Raw genomic sequence first — 19,972 nt, 5'->3', positions numbered from 1 at the left:
AACTATTAACCTCTAACCTGATGCAGTACCAAAATACTATTCTTCCAATGTTCATCACGACCTTTCAATATGTTTCAGTGTTCATACTATCCTCCAGGATTTTATGCTAACCAATAATCCTCTTTAGCTGTTGTTGCTGCTGCTGGTAACTAATAAGTCTTATGAATGCCCTGTATAATTAGTCTGGTTTCAGGTTCACCTCACCTCAATCAGGAACCTTAAGACTTAAGAAATGTACTCGCATTTAAAAAACAGCAAGATAGGGTGCAATGAAATGGATTATTTTTTATATGACATGGTATCTTAAAAACACAATGCTCTGACGGGATGCTCTAAAACAGCATAGCTAAGATGTTTTCAAAGGAAACATTTATAAAAATAAAAAAATAAATAAAAAGTTTAATTCTCCAAGAGAGTTTTATTGTGCTACCTGCCTAACAAAGAAAACCCTGAGATCGTGTGTGCTCATCGTTTATCATGATCATGTCAACATGCCTTGTACCATTATTATCAGCAATAGTAATAATAATAATAATAATTCATTACATTTATATAGCGCTTTTCTGGACACTCAAAGCGCTTTACATAGAAGGGGGGAATCTCCTCAACCACCACCAATAGTCCATTTTTCTCCAAATAAGCTAATTTTCCATTTGCAAAATAGCATGAAAGATTACATTTTATCTTGATAAAATGACTAAAGAATAAAACTGCAGCCACATCGCTTACCTTCGTTGCCACTCCAAAAAGAGTGGGTCAGGCTCAGTTGTGCAGTGTCTAAACTCTCCAATTTGCCACGTCACAGGTGCCATTCCATCGTGTAAGAGGAAATCATGACGAAGAGGCTCACGGCGCGTGTAACGCTGATATGCAGTAATGAGGCGGCGTAATCGTGCTGTAAGAGCCGAACCTGCCGGCCACTGTATCCGCCCCTGTTCCATCATCTCTGTAATTAGGTCTCCTGCGAGAGATGCTACGAAGCCCCCTTTAAAAGAAATGTTACATTAGACTCAACCTGAAATAAGATCATCTTAAGGGGTGGTCACATTAGGTTTTGTGTTGGATTCATACAGATTCCAATGAGAGTGAGCAGTTCAAAAAAATGTTTTAACGTTTTTTGTTGCATACTATACATGGGTTTCTGTGCAACGTCATCACGTAGATGCGCGCGCATCTAAGAGGCAGAAAGCAACAGTCTTTACGGCTATATCTAGCAGAAGCAGAGATGACGCGGCGCTGTTGTGCTGTAAACTAACCTAAATGCATAGGGTATGTCATGTTTTTATGATTCGCAAACTTAGTTGGACAATTTCATACTAGTCAACTAACTAACTTTTTACATAATGTTATATTAATATGCAAATGAAACACAAGCAAACAGATTCAACTCTGAAATTGCAGTTTATTATTGAGTCAACAAGAATTTACAAACAATGCGAAATCTACGTTAATTACAATGTTCTTTTACAGAACTCGGCATAACATATAGCGGTCTTGCCTCTTGGATGCGCGCGCATCCGGTATTGTTTGTATACAAGAAACCTGTGTATAAGTTTAGAGAATTCTGACCTGTAATTTTTTTTTAAAGTAAAATTATAATATCTGATCAAGAGGATTTAAACTGACCTCCAATCTGTAAATGAAAAAAACTAAAATAAAAAATAATAATAATAATTCTCAGCAGGATCCAGAACAAACACACAAAAAAAGCTTTGGCAAGCAAGTAAAACAGTTACAGTCTGCAGCTGAAATGCAAATGGTCTACTAAGGATCAGTAGCTGTTGTGTATAACCGAAGTAAGTTAGGATGTCAAAATGTGTATAGTCTTAAAACTTCAGGACCAAAACTAAACGATCTTGCACAAAATGACAAGATAAAGTGACATTTCTGCAAGTAACAAAATGTCCTCATATTTGACACAAATATACAAGAGAATGCAATATATTTATTTATAGTGTCAAAATATTTATGTCTGGTTAAACATTTCTCTTGGAAGATGTTACAAAAGTAAATAATTTAGAATATATTCAAAATAGAATTCCTGGAGTATGACATCATATCCTGTTAAGTTTGACGTAGGGTGCGAAATAACTCTGCATGCTGAAAAGCTAGTGACCACCCCTTAACAGTATTAACAAACAATGAAATGTTTAGTTACAACAGTAATAGTTACATTTCAAAACATACATGCATGAATAAATAGATAAGGAGGGTTTAAATACCTGTCACTGTAGTGTCATTTTTTCCTATTTCCTCTGACATGGGCTCCTCCTTTGTAAAAGAAAACTTTACTTAAAGTAACAGTCTGTGCATTTGGTTAAAACTCTTTAGCATAATTAATCTGACCTCATATTCTTTGTTTTGACTTCCTATTATTACCTTGATCTCTACTTTCTCTTCTAAATCCTCAGACTTCATGTCGTTTTCCTCTTTAATTTCATCACTTTTGCTGAGACTGCACAAGAAGAAATGTGTGTTTATGGTTGTAAGAGTCAAAATATGCAATTGTTGTATTCCAAAATACAGCTATATTATCTCCGCTGCTGATTTGAAAGGATATTACCTATCAGGTGCATCTGAAGCAGTTTCTGCTCCACTTTGTTCTACCGTCAGTGCAGTGACATCCGGCATACCCACCCTCTCCAGGAAGCACAGAGCAGGGTCTGCACGCATGGCGTTATACCGCTCATACCCTACATGGGACACAAGGACAAGTTAGTGCAGATGTTGAAAGCAAGAGGAAGTCAATAGGAACCATATGGACATTTAAAACATTTCAAAAGATGCTCTAAATGCATTGAAATGCGTCACATCTCTGCTATATTCAAAAATTAACTGTATGTATTTGTGTCTGCACAGATTTCCATTGCTATATTGCGCATGCATGGGAATAGCATCACAAAACTGGGTGTGACGGTTGCACTATGATGATATCTCACCATGTTTGTGAACTCCAATAAGCAGCGATTTATCCGCCTCAGAATCCCACCAAATAGTAGGGATCTCAATGTAGTCGATATCAGGCAGGGTTACCTCCAGTTTACTGCATAAAACACACAGATCCTTACATATTAGGCTACTCAACAATGACAACTGCTTTATACATAATTCATTAAGTATTCATGAGGTTAAAATGGGCTGTGGGCCATGTAGTACCTGGCTGGGATCCCTTCAAGAGCCTGATTAGCAGCCTCCCCCAGCACTTCAACCTTCAGGTAGTACAGCATCCGCACCCTCAGTAGCACCCTGTTCATGACAGGATACATGATGATCACACAATTAAAACTTGTTCATAAATTGTTATTATTTCAGTACAATATTATGAGATCAGACATATTGCAAATATATTTGTATTACTGGCAGGATGTTGGAAATGGTTAATTATACACCCCGATTATAGAACTCCCTATTTATGTAGGTATAACCAGGGTGCAAAATGTACTTTTGCTACACTGACACTAAATGCATACTAATGTTACACATTATCTACATGTTCATCTGCATGCATTACAACTAGGGCTGTCACTTTTTATTCGATATTCGAATATGCATTCGAACATGACGTGAAAAAACCGTAATCGAACTTCAAATAAACTATTCGGTTTTTAAAGTGCCATGTCTAGCGCATTTTTTACAGTCTATGATAAGACCGTTTGCTTTTTATTTTAAAAAAGCGTGTTATTTTGAAATGGTGTTATTTTGAAAGCGTGTTACAGGCTGTATGTTATAGTCAGATATGACGGCGCGCTGCAACACGCATCACCGCAGATGATCTATTCATCAAGCGCCAAGCCAATGTGCAAACTATCGCAAATCAAAGTGAAAGTAAGTCGCAGACGCTTTAACGCACAATAATAATAATAATCTTCATTAAAAGTAAAGAAACGAAATGATCTTACCAGGGCTGCCGCTCTCTCTTATTGCAGTCTTTTATGTTAGCTGATGATCAATAAAATGCAGCTCATATGTTGCTTTCGGTGACATTAAATCCATTAAATCTGCATAGGCCTATAGCGCGGGAATTGAATATCGGATTTATATCCGGTTTAAACCACATTTAGGCCTATGTGACCAGGTGTAAATGGAATCGTTTTGATAGCTATCCGATCTGAGAAAACGCATGAAGTGGCCAGGTTTAAACAGCCCCAGAAACGCAGCAGATATTCGAATATATTCGAATACATAGGCTGGTATTTGATATCCGTTCGAATTTGATTTTTCTCAAAAGTGACAGCCCTAATTACAACATGCAATTTTGAAGATGCTTTATGAAGTCTTACTTGTTGCAATGTTGTTTGAGGTGTTTCTTGTAGCTGTCGTCCTGAAGCACGACCTCTGGGTTACAATGGACCAGCCAGTCAGCATTCTTCAGCTCAGGTGGACTCAACTGGTTCTTCAGTTTCTTTCCTTTACGACCACGCGGGACAGGAGCAGACAGACCTGGAAAGGTGAAACGCAATTATTATGTTTTTTTTTTATTGTTTTTATTTTGCTCATTATGCAACAATTGTATGAAAAGCAGTCAGTTCATATAATTTGAATAATCAAATAATGAAGGATTAGGGATTCTTATGATTTTATTGATTAAACATACTGACTGTCGATCAATTTCCGCACAAATGTTTTCAGTGATCATTCAAGCAGTGAAAGCATTTCATGATGTGACTTGTTCAAAGTTTAAAAAAAAGAGTTGATATGTTTACTATTATATATGGACATATAAATAATATGTACTTTTTTAAATTGTTATTGGTAGATTAAATAATATCCTGACATTAAAATAATGATAATAAATTGCAACTAATTTAAACTGATAATTAATTTAATTTGTAATTGAATTGGTAGCAAACAAATGAAACTGTGAATTTAAAAATGTTTAAAAAGCTCTAAAAAAAATGTGGTACAATTTTAACATTGATGTTAATTATTAGTTGATTAATTTATTGTTCTATTTAATTGATTATGTCTAATCGTGAATAAAGTCATCCCAAAAATAATGAATGAATTGATGCAAAATATATATATAAATATAATTAAAGCTGCAAGCAGCGATTGCGGGCCCAAGCCGGTGGCACCGCCACCCTGGTGCCTTTAGTTCCACTAAAGGCACCGGGTGGCGGTGCCACCGGCTTGGGCCCTCCATCGCTGCTTGCAGCTTTAATTATATTTATATATATATATATATATATATATATATATATATATATATATATATATATATAAAAAAAAAAATAAAAAAAAAAATATATATATATATATATTATGTAAATTCTTTTTTCCCCCTATTTTTAACATATATATTATTATATATAATAATAATAATATATATTATTAACATTTTTGGATGCTAAACTATTCTTTTTATAGGCTTTGTACTTTGTACACTTTGTACACTCACGTTCCAATATAGAAAAATTATCCTCTTCAAATGCGCAAAAATGTGCTTGGAAACATCACAGTGGAGCGGTGCTTACTATGAACGGCACAAACTGTACAAATGACTATTTAAACAGAGCAGTGTAATTTTTATATGTAAGGTTGACGATTTTATTATTATATTTTATTAAGGCTATAATGAACATTCTGCGATGTCAAGATTGCAATGCTGGAATGCTGTGTGTGTGTGTGTGTGTGTGTGTGTGTGTGTGTGTTTGTGTTTGTGTTTGTGTGTGTGTGTGTGAGAGAGGCTCGATCGAACAATGGAGACATAAAAACATACTCCGTCATTTTGTTCATACAGAACACAACATTGTGCTTTTGTTAAACTATAAACTCTTGTCAAACTGTAACCTACAACTGTCACCCAACCAAAATCACACACACACACACACATCCCCCCTCCCCTCCCCTCACCTCCCCTCCCCACACAGACAGACACACACACACACAGAGAATGGCAGAGAGACAGAGAGAGAGAAAATACACATTCAAACCACAATATCTGACTTCCTGTTGGTCGGAGCTAATGACTGTAAATTAGAAAGTTGTCCGGATCGAAGAGAAGAATATACGTACCGAGTTTGGTTACTGTAGGTTAAACTATAACTAAGTTATAACACACTTTATGCATCCTTTTTTAATCATAAATTTGTTTCCTCGCCACGGCCAAACCGTTCGAGATATCAAAAATCCCCTGGCAATTTATCATCCTCCATGTCTTGACTTCATGCTGACCGAGTTTCGTGGTCATCGGATGAAATCTCTAGGAGAAGTGTTTCAAATGCGAGAGCAAGCGTTCTCCAATCAACCCGTAATAGCCGACTTCCTGTTGGGCTGGCGTAAAACTTGACCCAGGGAAAGTTGTTCGGCCCGATTAAATCTATATGTGTACCGAGTTTCATATTAATTCATGCAAGCGTGTTTGATATACGGACAAGTGTTCGAATCCCATTCCAGGGGGCGCTGTCGAGCCCCCCTGCCACGCCCGGGTACCAGCTTCAGCCTGGCCCTGATGGGTTCTGACCTGTGTGCAAAATTTCAAGAGTTTGAGCATGTTAAGGCCCTCAAAAGTGCCAGAGATTTTGTACACAGCAGAGAAAGGGTTAAACTAAACTAGCCCCCCTCCTCTCTCACACACACACACACACAGAGACGCAGAGGGGCAGAGGGAAAATGCTCCAAACAGTACACATTCAAACCAAAATATCTGACTTCCTGTTGGTCGGAGCTAATGACTGTAAATTAGAAAGTTGTCCGGATCGAAGAGAAGAATATACGTACCGAGTTTGGTTACTGTAGATAAAACTAATACCCCATTTTTGACTAAAGGTGGCGCTACTGAGCCCCTTACCACGCCCGTTTCTGAAACTTCGCACATGTCTATTAGACAATAAATGTCAAATGCATGTTGAGTTTCATGCAATTTGAAGCATGTTAAAAGCCTCAAATGCATCCAAAAAGAATATAAAAGTTTAAAGCGTTGCCATGGCGACAGTATTAAAGATATCAATAATCCTTTCACAGGTCTACATCTGTCGTGTGTTTACATTATACAGATGAAGTTTGAAGCAAATCGGGTAAAAATAAGAGGGTGATTTCAAAGCATTTTGAAAGTGACACACTTCCTTCTGCCAGTTGGTGGCGCTATAACGTTGACTCACAATAGTCACATCCATGTGATCGGCCTCTTACAGCGAACACACTGCTGAAGTTTCATCAAGATCAGTTAATGTATGAGGATGTTATAACACACTTCCTGTTTCCAATATTCGCCATAAATTAGTTTCCTCACCACGGCCAAACCGTTCGAGATATCAAAAATCCCCTCGCAACTTTTCATCCTCAATGTCTTGACTTCATGCACACCGAGTTTCGTGGTGATTGTTTGAATCGTCTAGGAGGAGTATTTTAAATTCCATTGCATGTGTTTTTTAAACTACGCCAAATAGCCGACTTCCTGTTGGGCTGGGGTAAAAAGTCAGAGCATGAAGGATATATGAACCGATGAGATCTATAAGTGTACCGAGTTTCATATTATTTCATGCAAGCGTGTTTGATTTATGGACCAAGTTTTCGGACCCCGTTCCAGGGGGCGCTGTCGAGCCCCCCTGCCACGCCCGGGTACCAGCTTCAGTCCGGCTCTAATGGCCACGGGTTCTGACCAGTGTGCAAAGTTTCAAGAGTTTTTGAGCACGTTAAGGCCCCCAAAAGTGGCAAAAACCTTGAAAAAAAATTTATTATAAAGAAGAATAACAAAAAACCCTTAGAAGAACAATAGGGCTCTGCGCCCTTTCAGGGCTTGGGCCCTAAAAATGTCAGAGGGTGTGAACAAATCCATTACCTGAGTGGTTTTGCAGTGTTTGATTATGTCCATCTTTAGTGGGTGTAATCAGATCCCAGATGAAGCTTTTAATTTTGTCGTCTCCTTTATAATGGCGAACACAGTAGACCAGAAGAGCCCTGCACAGCACCTCCATGTCTCGCTCCGACAGGTGCCATTTAAAACGCCCATGATTGAGAATATCCTTCCAGCGACCCCACCTGTACAATCAGCAAAGACATTTCATCAGAGTCTGAGATATATAACTATCATATAGCCAAATTTATGGCTACAAAGTTTATTCCAATATATGGTCTGCTTGATATGCAAAAGAAAAACGGCAGAAAACTTCTATGTTGAATTCCTTTAGTTGCTTGTAACAATACTTCATTTGATTAAAAGTTGGTTGTAATGCAACAGAAGGTGACCCAGAAGGAATGAGTGGGCAGCCGAAAGCAAATGAAACACTGACCCAAAAATAAGAAGGTTTTTCTCCACTCTGAAGCACTCTGCTCGGAGGTAGCGTCTGTTGCGATCACTGAGACGTCTTGTGCGACAGGGTCGTTCCTCTGAGTCGCTGTCCAGTTCAGAGAACTCCATCAGTTCATCGTCCTCAAAAGAATTATAGTGACGCGTCTGCTTCCTTACGCGAGGCGTGTCGATCACCAGACTCTCCTGGCAGACACACAGACATGAGTCAGAAAGTGTTGCCGTCTCAATATTTTTCTCCTTAAATGTCACCAACACGCAAACAGTGTAGAGCACACACATTCACAATCACACATTAATCCAAGCCATCTGTTTTGAATCAGCTGAAATTCAAATGACCCCCCCATTCACTTTCTCTCTCTGGTGAAGTCTATGAGCTGATTCTCTGGTGTTACACCACCTGAGTCACAGTGAGCTCATATGCAAAGCTTCGGCTTTTTTAAACCATCATACCTTTTCTGCCTTGGAGTCAATTTCCAGTTCAGCAATTTTGGCCCACTTTTGCCAGAAGTTTGGATCATCCAGAGAGATGTCTGTACGGTTCCCTGAAGACACAAAGCTAGCCTGGAAATGGTAAATAATAAAGGATTATAAGCATTTTATCAAGATAGAGATCACATATGTAAAAGCCTGTGTTTTACTGATACATGCAATGCTTATTCATATTTTATATTTGCATAACTAATAATATTACTAATAATTGGATTTGATCCATACCACGTCTCAAAACATTAAAATTTAGCACATAAAATACCAATATAACATTTGTTGACATTTATATATAGAGATGGATTGTGGATGTGTAGACAAACCTACAGATCAAAAGTTTGGGGTCAGTTCATTTTAAAAAAAAAATTTAAGAAAAAATCTAATTAACAATTAATACAAAAATGCATTAAATTTATCAAAAAATTGCAGTTAAGGAATTTATAATTAAAAAAATATTAAAATAATCTTTAATAAAATAAATGCTGTTCTTCTGAACCATTCATCAAAGAGTTATTTTCAAAAAAATATTAACCGAAATATGAGCAGCATATCAGCATATTAGAATGATGTCTGAAGGATCCATGTGACACTTATATTTTTAATATATATTAAAATAGAAAACAGATATTTTTAATCATATTGCTGTTTTTACTGTATTTTTGATCAAATAAAATCAGCCTTGGTGAGCATAAGAGACTTTCAACAACAACAACAACAAATCTGACTGACCCCAAACTTTTAAACGGTAGTGTATACCTTGGCAAAAGTTGATCCCTTCCCTTCAGTCTGGATTGTGATGGTCTGTGTGCGGCGCTGCAAGATCTGATCAATATCCTCCTCGCAAAATTTAGAGCCTTCATCTTCCTCATCCATGAGCGCCCCGTACGCCCCCTTCCTGAGAAGATCTTCGACCTCCATCTTGGACAGTTGCTGAACCTGAAAGAGGATGGTACAGTAATTAAACAATACTGTCCAAGTCAGTGTAGCAAGTCATGGCATAAACTAAATATAACACTTCTGAGGAAGAAATAAGACAGTCATAGCGTCCTATTCCAGTTCTGTCTGCCCAGGATTCAAAATTGAAACTCATCGTTCTTAAAAATATTCTCACTGAAATGGTTTATCTCAGTGGTAAAAAAGGGAAGCAAAACTTTTCCAAATAATGATGGGTCTTGATGTTTTATTTACATGTTTTTCTTGGAGAGACCATACAGCAGAGAGTCCAAAAGTTTTTTGTCACCTGAAACCCTTTGGCCTAAAATATTTACTTATAGTCCCCTTGAGATTTTATCTTAATATTTCAATAAATTTAACAAAACATTCACATCTTTATGGTTCTCTGATGTTATTTAATGGTCACATTACCCACAGACCAAAACAATTTTTTTTTTACTTTAATTAATAAAGTTTTTTCACTATTTTTCATTTTTATGATTTAATTAATTATTAGCCAGGGGTTCACAGCCCACAGTTTGGGAAATATATCGTTTTCTTTCTTTCTTTTATTATTTAAGGCTGATACATTTTATAAATTCAACACTGGCAGATGTGGGTAAAAAAAAGTTTAATGTTGTGGATCCCTCACCCCATTGAGACTGCCCTTGCGGTTGATGTCCTGCAGAACAGCCTTGTCCAATCCCAGTTTCAGACTGGCCTTGTCAAACATCTCCCTCTCGTATGAGTTTCGCGTGATAAGTCGATACACTTTCACCGCTTTGCTTTGACCGATCCGGTGGCAGCGAGCTTGAGCCTGTGGAATTCAAAGCATGTGTATAACAAATGAGATAATTGTGTTTTTTTGGAAAGGATTTTTTATATATGGGATGGAAATCGCTAAAGGAGAGAATCAGTTACACTGTATATAAAAGATGCTCCGCATTCACCTGCAAGTCGTTCTGCGGGTTCCAGTCCGAGTCGAATATGATACAGGTGTCGGCGGCGGTGAGGTTGATGCCCAGACCTCCTGCTCGTGTACAGAGGAGGAACACGAAGCGGTCAGAGTCCACCTTGCTGAAGCGATCGATGGCAGCCTGCCTTAGATTCCCTCGAACTCTCCCATCAATCCGTTCGTATGTATATCTACATGCAGCATACACATTTCAGATGATAAGAAATATAGTTTTTGCATCTAACCCACATAAAACTTAAAACTTACAGACCCATATGTTTTGACCAATGAATTTCGCAATTTTAAAAATGAGCATAGCTAGAATTTTTTTAATAGGCATTACAGAAATTGCTATGACTTTTTAAGATTTTTATATATTTGCACTACCTTTTTAGGCCTGGAAATATCAATTTTAAAAATGCAGTTTTTCTTGACTATCCTTGAAGAAAAGCAAAAAATGTTTTAATTTCATGTCTATTACGTCTATTTTCTCATTTACCTGCAGTCTCAAAAACAGCTTTTTTATAGAAGTACGACTAATATTACTGGATAATAACCAGCTGTCTCACCTCCTCTGAATGAGGTAGTCCTCCAGTATATCAAGGCATCGAACCATCTGGGAAAACACCAGCACTTTATGTCCTCCGGACAGCAGTTTGGGCAGTAACTTGTCGATAAGCACTAGTTTACCAGCGGCCTGGATCATTGCCTGAAGCTGAAAATCCAGAGCATCAGAACTGTAGGTTTTCCTGAAGCTCTCAAGAATTTTTTCCTCAGCACCTGACAGAAAGGTAGATGGGAGACTATGTCAGCATTACAAATTAGAGGTGTGACTCCTGATATGTAGAGAACTGCAACCAAGATATTTCAAGAATTTTCCCACGTCACCTGTAATGAGGTATGGGTGATTGCAGCACTTGCGAAGCTCCATCATTGTGTTGATGAGGTTGGGCATGTTGTGCTGGTTCGCTCCCTTGGCAAGGAAGGTAAAGTTTTTCTCCAGAATGGCACGGTAGTATTTCTTCTGAATGTTAGTGAGCTCCACCTCTATGATTGTCTCCTCTTTAGGGGCCAGATTCTTCTCCACATCATCCTTCAGTCTCCTCAACATCATGGGCTTCAGAATGGCTTGCAGTTTCTTTACCTGTGGGAATGTTCATGTTTCTCAGGTTAAAACTGGGCATATTCATTTTCACCTAAATCAACAATAATCAGGCCATGTTGCCTGGAAATAATACTTCTGGTTCCACCGTCCCAAAGTCAATGGGTTTTTTGTTAAAGGGGTGGTAAAATGCCCTTTTCACAAGATTTAAAATAAATCTCTGATGTCCCCAGAGTGTGTATGTGAAGTTTTAGCCCCACAAATATTTAAAATACCCCACAGATATTTTTATATATAGCATGTAAAGTTGTCATTTTTTGAGGGTTTGAAAAAACGCACCGTTTTGTGCCTGGCTCTTTAAATGCAAATGAGCTGCTGCAGAGGGCGGGGTTTCAAGAGCTAGTGTGTGTTAGCAGCTGCGATTACCTCACGCAGACACACTAAAATGGCAGAAACTGTTCTGCCTTTAATGTTAAAACGGAGTCAGACAAAGATTGAGAGACTCAAGAAGAAGTGAGAACATGTAGAATGCAACAGGACTTCTCTGAAAGGTTAGTTGATGAATTTATGTTGCTGATGTGGAGTTAACGATCTTCAATTAGGATATTCTGTCATGATAATCTATAAATCGCTCGTATAGGAACTGTTGTGAGATGCACACAGAGTGACTTTCTATTGCATGTGAAAAGATGGATGCTGAGCTGACTCACAAATGTACTCTTATACAACAACTTTTCCTCTTCTCAACATGGACTGCGTGTTCCCGGGGGCGGGGGGGTTTATGTACATTTTAGGGTTGCTGATGTCACTAACCCCGGAGGAATGTCGTGTAGTCGCTACCAGCCATTTGTTGTAGTCCTTTTCTTTAAAAGCAAATATCTTCCTTTGCTTTGAACTTTGAGCGTTGTAACTTTGCAGATGTTGTTTATGCTCAAACAGCAACATTACACACGAACTAAAGTTAGAAAAGTGAAATCATAATTTACCACCCCTTTAAATGCCTGAAATAATGTCTGTGGTTAACACAAGCTCAAGATATTTTCACGTTTTATTCTATGACATTAAATACATCGGTAATACCCCACTTGTGTTTTTTTAAAGTGTTTACTTAAAAAGGTATAAAAAAAAAAAAGGTTGCTAATAAGTGGCTGAATGAGTGGCTAAACATCGAGGCGAACAGGTAAAATCATCTACTCACCAGTACACTTGTACAGAATTGTTGTGTTTATACTCGTGCTCTTGAAAAGTATTTTAACACTAACTTTCCAACTTATAGATTTTTTGAAAGAGCTGTCAGAAGCTTTAGCGGTGGTGACGTAGAAGTCATGTGACTGTGGGGAGTTCGTTTATATACTAATATTAACTTTTTATTTCTGTCAATTATATTTAGGCTTCTAAATTCAGTTGTGTTCATTTGTCAAGATTATCTTAAATCGTTAATGTTTCATGGTCACAGCTTATTTTCTGCACAAATTCAAAAGCTAATGGAAAAATCCTATTGGCGTTTTGTTGAAGGAATCAGGGTGATGCTAACTTTCAGGTTGGCCTACAAAAATACGTTATCCCTGCAGCACATTATTTGGCTATTTTGAGTTGATCAGCATTGGCTACTTAGGATGTTACCTACTATCCTTTAGAATAGATAGCTCGGATAATTGGAGGTGAAGGTGTGTAGATGTTTATCTAGTCCATACAGCCCATTAGGCAAGATCACAAACTTCCTATTAAGCATTTGAGGATTAGTTCTCACCTGCTCTTCTGTCTTTAGGTCTCCGAACTCCTCCAGGAACGTGGTCTCGGAAGGGAACTGTAAGGGTTCGAGAAAGTTAAGAAGACTGAAGAGTTCCTCAACTGAGTTCTGCAAAGGGGTTCCTGTGAGAAGAACTTTGTGTTCCTTGAGGGAGAAAACACATAGAAACTTTAGGTTCAGCCTACTGATTCACTAAAATGTATGTACATTTTTAAGGTATCTATACCAACTCTCTCAACTGTCTATTTATGGACTTTCTAATAGTTTTATCTATATGGATGGTGAAAGAGAGCACGGGAAATTATGGGGAGAAGACAGAGGAACAAGACTGGGAAACATTAAGCTGGATTTTATCTAGTCTCACCCATTTTGGCTCCAACAAAAGGGTATATTTCTATATCGTGGACCAAAAATGTATTTGGACACTGAAGTCTCACTTAAAAAAACATGAATGTATAAGATACAAATTATCAAACTGGTTTGTATTTATTTACACATTTTAAATATAGCACAAATGCACAATTTAGACACTTTCTGGTTGTCATGCACTATTGCATCATGTGCCTTATGTGTCCAAATACTTTTTGTGGCCACTGTACATCAAAATGCATCTGTGAACACCAAATCCTCAGTGAGGGGAAAAAACAGCACTGCATCAAATGTAGTTTGCACACACTGGCCATCGCTGCAGTGATATGTAAAGCGAGTGAGATTACTCATTCTGTGTCCAGAGAGGATGTGCGTATGTAAATGTAGTGAAGCAGAACTCGGCAGCTAAATGAGATGTTTGCAAGAGAGATGGCACAGTAGTTTAGATCGCAGATGGCTTCACTTCCCCTTTTCTGCATTTAAACCTGAACCCTATGACAAAAATGTCTGCATCAGGTTCCTGGTCCACAAACGAGCAAACAAATAAATAAAAACAAGCAGGTTCATTAAACTGACCAGGTTCATGAGTTTGAGTCCCTCCAGCAGTTTACAGTTGCGGTTTTTTAGGCGATGGGCCTCGTCAATCACCACACAGCGCCAGTTAATCTTCTTCAGCTCCGGACAGTCAGCCATAATCATTTCAAATGTAGTGATCACGCCATGAAACTTAAACTGACCAGTCATGATGTTTCCCTGAAGGAGCAAGAGAAAGACTGATTGTATACATTGTACTAACAAATATGTAAAAGTAAGTGTAAAGTGAAGTCAGACATTAAAAAATTCTTACTGATCTGTGTCATGAACCCTAGTTAATATTTTTGAAAGTCCCTTATGCTCAGCAAAGCTGCATTTAACTGATCAAAAATACAGTAAAAAAACAAACAAAAAAAACAGTAATATTGTGAAATATTATTCCAATTCAAAATAACAGTTTTTAAATTTTAAAATGAAATTTATTCCTGTAATGCAAAGCTGAATTTTTAGCATCAGTCTTTAGTGTCACATGATCCGTCTTTTTTTTTTTTAAGCCATTCCGGCATCTATGGCTATGTTCATGGCAAGAGCCAGGTTTAGTTATTCAAAAATAAAAATAAAGATCTAAAAACCTTAAAGAAAAAATCTAAAAACCTTAAGATTAAATTAAATTATACTTGATTCAAAACTTTTTTTAAAGTCCTTTTCATGATCCTACAGAAATCAATCTAATATGCTGATTTCCTGCCTCAATGATTTTTTGATAAATAGAAAAGAACCACGTTGATTTGAAATAGAAATCTTCTATCACTCTGTTTGACCCACCTGTTCATCTCGGTAGTACGTCTCATACTGCAGGATCATCTGCCGACTGATCTGGCTGCCGTGATAGACAATGACGTTCATTTCAGTCCATGTGCGGAATTCCCTCTCCCAGTTGGTGATGGTGGAGAGCGGGGCGATGATGAGGAAGGGTCCTCTCAGACCCATGAAGAAAATCTCAAAGAGGAACGTGATGGACTGGATGGTCTTCCCCAGCCCCATCTCATCAGCCAGAATACAGTTTTTCCTACATCAGGAGAAACATGGTCAGGTGTTCATTAATCACGTCAGATTGCAGTTATGAGGAATCGGGCGCATTGCGGAATGTGCGGATGCGGAATATTTCACAATATTACTGTTTTTTTGTTTGTTTGTTTTTTTACTGTATTTTTGATCAGTTAAATGCAGCTTTGCTGAGCATAAGGGACTTTCCGCTGTCTGAAATTATTTTATCATGTTTACTAGTTTAATTAGGTAAGGGTTAGGCTAAAACAATTATAATAAATGTGCTTATTGTTGATATTTGTATTTGCTTACAGCTAGGGTTGTTAATAAAAAAAATGAAGTATTACATTATATGCTGATAAATTAACAAAATAATAAAAAATAATTACATTTCTCAGCAAATATTATAATTGATAAAAGTCTTCAGATAAAAGATAAATACATTGCATTGTTTTAGATGATATCATAAAAAAAATTGGATTTTGAAACCTATATATTGCTTTGAATTTTTTTGAATTGATAAAAAACAAATACCGGTAGTTTAATTAGGAATTATTTGATTTATCCTAGTTTTGATTATTTTACAAGATCAATTTAAATGGAAACTGAAAACAAACATTATATTACGGTCATTATGCTTGGCCTTAGTTTAATACTTAAATAGTTCTTAATACCTTAAACTAGGATCATAATTTGGTGTAGACCCTACAAGAGCTGATATTAAAAGTCTCGTTCACCTGTTGTACCAGTTGAAAAGAAGCCAGTTCATTCCCTCTAATTGGTATTCTCTGAGCTGGTTCCCATTCCTGTAGTCTTTGGACTTCTCCAGTTTTTGCCACCGTTCTGGCAGAGGCCTTTCCTGTATTATTACAAAAGACAAGAGAAATGCCACTTCCTTTAAAATACATACTATAAAGAAGAATAAACATGTTTTGGATAATACAATCAAACATAGAGCTGAACCATGTGATCATAATGTAAACATACGCAGTGGAAACATCCAATAAATCTTATCTCGTAAGGAAAAAATAATAATCTAAAAAACAATTAATTTGCATTTGAGTGCTTACCAAGAGTTTAATTTCTGGAATTTTCTTGAGGTCTTCAAACTCTCGAATTTTCACAGGGTCAACATCTTCCTGAAGCTCCCACGTACTCTCCTCATATGACAATGAGCACCATTTCACCAAGTAGTGCGTAACTTCCTGTTTTCATGCATGCAAACAAACCAAACTTTAAAAGACTGGCACTACAAGCACAGGTTTGTTTTCAGGAGTTCATTTGAAGAGTGGCTCACCTCTCCTGTTTCTGTATCAGTGGTGATAGCGATCTCTAAAACCCGATCAACCTCAATATAATCTGGATTAAAAAGGTCTTCATCCGGCTGAGGAGAAACACAACATCATCTCAAGCATATTTAGGCAAATAATACACATGTAGACAGGAAAGTCGTCTATAACAAAGCCGCAGATTTAAAGATGAAGTACTTGCACAAAAATTTCCGCATGGATTTCAGCTTTTATGTCATAATTATATTTGATGCATTTCCAGGTTTAAACTTTAAATGAGCAACAAACAAACAGCAGCATGTTTTTTGGCAGACACACCTCTGTGAAAATGTGCTTCATTTGTGCCTGCTTGTTTCTGAAGCGCTTGATTTTTTGTTGAATGCGTGGGTCCTTTTCTAGTTCCTCCAAGGTCGCCCATTTACAGTGCAGATAGGAGCTGGCAATGAGAAAAAGCTTTCATTGCTGACAATGTGCTGTAAACAACACTGAATGCATTTATCATGCATGCATGCATTTAATTTAAAATAGCATTGTGTTCAAAATATGTCCTTGTAGCATTTCTCCACCCATATTTGTGTGCATCACACAAAACTTGTCAAGAACAAATCACATTTAAACTCAAAATCAAAAGAAAGAGATAAGAAATTATATTCTGCAAAAAGAAAATTAAGCTTTTTTACGATCAATAACAACAATGTTTGTATATATTACATATTACATTACTGTATTGAGGTATTACTGACATGAAAGTAAGCACATAACCCGTTTTATATCAATACTGTAATACAAAAATAAAAACGATATATTATATAAATAAATTGTAAATTATTTATACATTACAGTAAATTGAACAATAAAATGTAAATATCTATGAAGGAAATATGAGGAAATATGCTCATCATGAAAATCCTAAAAGCCATCTTTCTTATTATGTCTTTAAGCAAAAAAAATTCTATTTTGTTTTTGAGGTTAAACTTGACCCAATAACTAGTACTGTAATTTCCAAAACTACACCACAAAAAGATGCACCCCATTGTTGATTCAGCAAATAATTTCATGAGGCAGGGTGTATTACCACTCTACCAGATGGATAATTTAATGCATAAATGATTTGAAGTAATGAATTACACAATAAAGGTGAGTTATGCTTTTGCTCTGACAGTTTGACAAGCTGAGTGTTCTAGAGTTTGAGAGCACAAAAAGGTAACAGCAGTTTTAAGCGCATGAGTACACTTACAAATTTCTGTACTTGACGTAAAACTCCTCCAACTCTTCTGGTGCTTCATCAGGGGAGGTCTAAATGAAAACCACAGATCAGACACTGAGAATGTTCTTTTTAGGCAGATGTTATTTGCACCCCAGTGTAATGAATAGTATACGCTGCAGTAATGCATTTAGGTGTATTCAGTACTTTGTTCTTTTAGCACAGTAGTGTAAATCAAGGATTTAATCAAATGTTCAAAGTGGTGGTGGAAAAAATATAAAGGTTTAAGAATCACTCATTGAACAACACATTTAATGGTAAACTTCATGGCCAAATAAGAAATATTGTTGCTTAATTTTATATAACTAGAAAATATATTGTGGCAAATTGTTAATAAAGTCTTTATAAATGTAACATGTAATCTGATCACTTTACCTCTTTCTTGACCGTTCGCACAGAGAGTATTTTCTCAATAATATTAGCCTCATCTTCAGGGGGTTCCTGGGAAGAAAGAAGGTGGGAGTGATTATTTCAGTGTGTGTTTGCTCGACCCCTCCAGAAGTAGGGCAGGTGTGTGGTGTGGCATACTGGCAGATGTTGCCTCAGTTACCTCAGCCTGCCAGGCGAGAGTAGAGGAAGACATGGCAGCAATTCGGCCCGTGCCCAACACGGCAATGGTCTCTCCGTCATCATCCACGACCTTGAAATCAAGATCTTCGTTGTACTTCCGCCGCTTCACTTGACGCCCTGATCGCCTCTTCTGCACAGAGAAGAAGAAAAAATATGAAAGAATAATTTGGTTGTTTAGTTTGTGTATTTTTATTTATTTCAAATCACACTAGATCACTCATAACACATTTAATGTTCACATTTTCTGGAAACACTCTTTTAAAATACTGTGTACTTTAACATTTATCCCACCTGACTTCCAATTTAAAATTGCTCTTATTTAAATTATTCAAAACTCTTATTACATTTTTTTGCATTTAAATGGTTACTCTAACCATGTTTTCTTTCTTTTGTAGTTTTTATTTCTTTTAAAAAATATGGAATGACGAAATTTGAAACCCGGAGGCCTGATGAAGATCGGTTCAGGAGAACTCACAGTGTTATCCATAGGGTCGGTGCTTTCCTCCCCGCCGGTGGCGAGCGTGCTGAGAGAGGCTGTGTCATCACTCTCCACCATCTCAAGTACAGCATCACTTTTCCTCTTTCCCTTCTTCTTCTTCTCCGGAGGCATGGCACCCTGCTCTCTGCATAACAGCAACACATACTCTTAAAATCCATCTTACTGGCACAGTTTTGCACAGGTTGACAAATCATATAGCAAACCACCAAGGGCTTCTTTGACTGACAAATATCAGGCCATATTATGGTCCAAAACACCAACATGTGCAGTGTAGACGCTTCCTGGGTTATAAGTGGACAACTTACACAAGCAGCACAAGAGTTTTGCTGGAGCACAGCACTTGAATAAAACCGCATCATGTCATTGCTTTACTGTTGGAGAGTGTTGAAGGGAACCACAAAGTGGATAAGGAAGTTAAAAAAGGGAATGTATCCCATAAAAGACAATTGGCATAAACTTTAAAAGCCATAATTGTGGTATTTACTGTTTATTTGCAACCCTGAGGCAAATGACATATTTTGAATACCTTATGCATGCATAAAACTGCACCTTTATTTCTCCAAATACACTAAAATAACCAAAAGTTCAAATAGCCCTTCACATGGTTGCAGGTTTCATATTTTGACCTTGGTTTCAAATTGAAAACCGATAAGCACCCACATTCACCTTGTAACCCCTGTATCACATTTCACCTAATCAAGATATGAAAAGATCTATGATTGAGCGTAGCAAGAACAGCGTTGATAAGGTACATGCAAAACTGTGTCAACTATAAAAGATGCAATTTACAGAAATGAGACTGTTTTGTCAGTTGACATTTGTTAATCAGCAGCTAAAAATAATTTACTGCCATAAAACTAGTTTGCTGCCTTCAATTAAGATGTATCTTAGTAAACTAGGCACCAAGTGTGTTGAATATAATA

The 19,972-nt window shown here is 37.2% G+C and overlaps 1 protein-coding gene across 2 annotated transcripts in view; it reads right to left on the bottom strand.

The window, feature by feature from the left end:
- Positions 1-19,972, bottom strand: part of chd6 (chromodomain helicase DNA binding protein 6) — a 42,268-nt gene that overhangs the window by 11,497 nt on the left and 10,799 nt on the right. For both annotated transcript variants that reach the window (XM_079629229.1, XM_079629228.1), the window contains 26 exons: positions 19,026-19,173; positions 18,531-18,680; positions 18,356-18,421; positions 17,954-18,012; positions 17,035-17,152; positions 16,725-16,811; positions 16,498-16,632; positions 16,165-16,286; positions 15,206-15,449; positions 14,423-14,599; positions 13,478-13,621; positions 11,514-11,769; positions 11,195-11,405; positions 10,621-10,816; positions 10,323-10,487; positions 9,494-9,673; positions 8,702-8,812; positions 8,232-8,434; positions 7,781-7,980; positions 4,281-4,440; positions 3,157-3,246; positions 2,940-3,043; positions 2,564-2,693; positions 2,380-2,455; positions 2,223-2,271; positions 730-985 (listed from right to left, as the gene is read on the bottom strand). In XM_079629229.1, coding sequence (XP_079485355.1) covers positions 730-985; positions 2,223-2,271; positions 2,380-2,455; positions 2,564-2,693; positions 2,940-3,043; positions 3,157-3,246; positions 4,281-4,440; positions 7,781-7,980; positions 8,232-8,434; positions 8,702-8,812; positions 9,494-9,673; positions 10,323-10,487; positions 10,621-10,816; positions 11,195-11,405; positions 11,514-11,769; positions 13,478-13,621; positions 14,423-14,599; positions 15,206-15,449; positions 16,165-16,286; positions 16,498-16,632; positions 16,725-16,811; positions 17,035-17,152; positions 17,954-18,012; positions 18,356-18,421; positions 18,531-18,680; positions 19,026-19,173 — 3,837 coding nt within the window. The remainder of the gene's footprint in view (positions 1-729; positions 986-2,222; positions 2,272-2,379; positions 2,456-2,563; positions 2,694-2,939; positions 3,044-3,156; positions 3,247-4,280; positions 4,441-7,780; positions 7,981-8,231; positions 8,435-8,701; positions 8,813-9,493; positions 9,674-10,322; positions 10,488-10,620; positions 10,817-11,194; positions 11,406-11,513; positions 11,770-13,477; positions 13,622-14,422; positions 14,600-15,205; positions 15,450-16,164; positions 16,287-16,497; positions 16,633-16,724; positions 16,812-17,034; positions 17,153-17,953; positions 18,013-18,355; positions 18,422-18,530; positions 18,681-19,025; positions 19,174-19,972) is intronic.

This window comes from Phoxinus phoxinus (genome assembly GCF_949152265.1).
Source record: "Phoxinus phoxinus genome assembly, chromosome: 11".
Lineage (NCBI taxonomy): Eukaryota > Metazoa > Chordata > Actinopteri > Cypriniformes > Leuciscidae > Phoxinus > Phoxinus phoxinus.
Note: the sequence above shows the minus strand (reverse complement) of the source record. Positions and strands in the feature narration are given on the sequence as shown.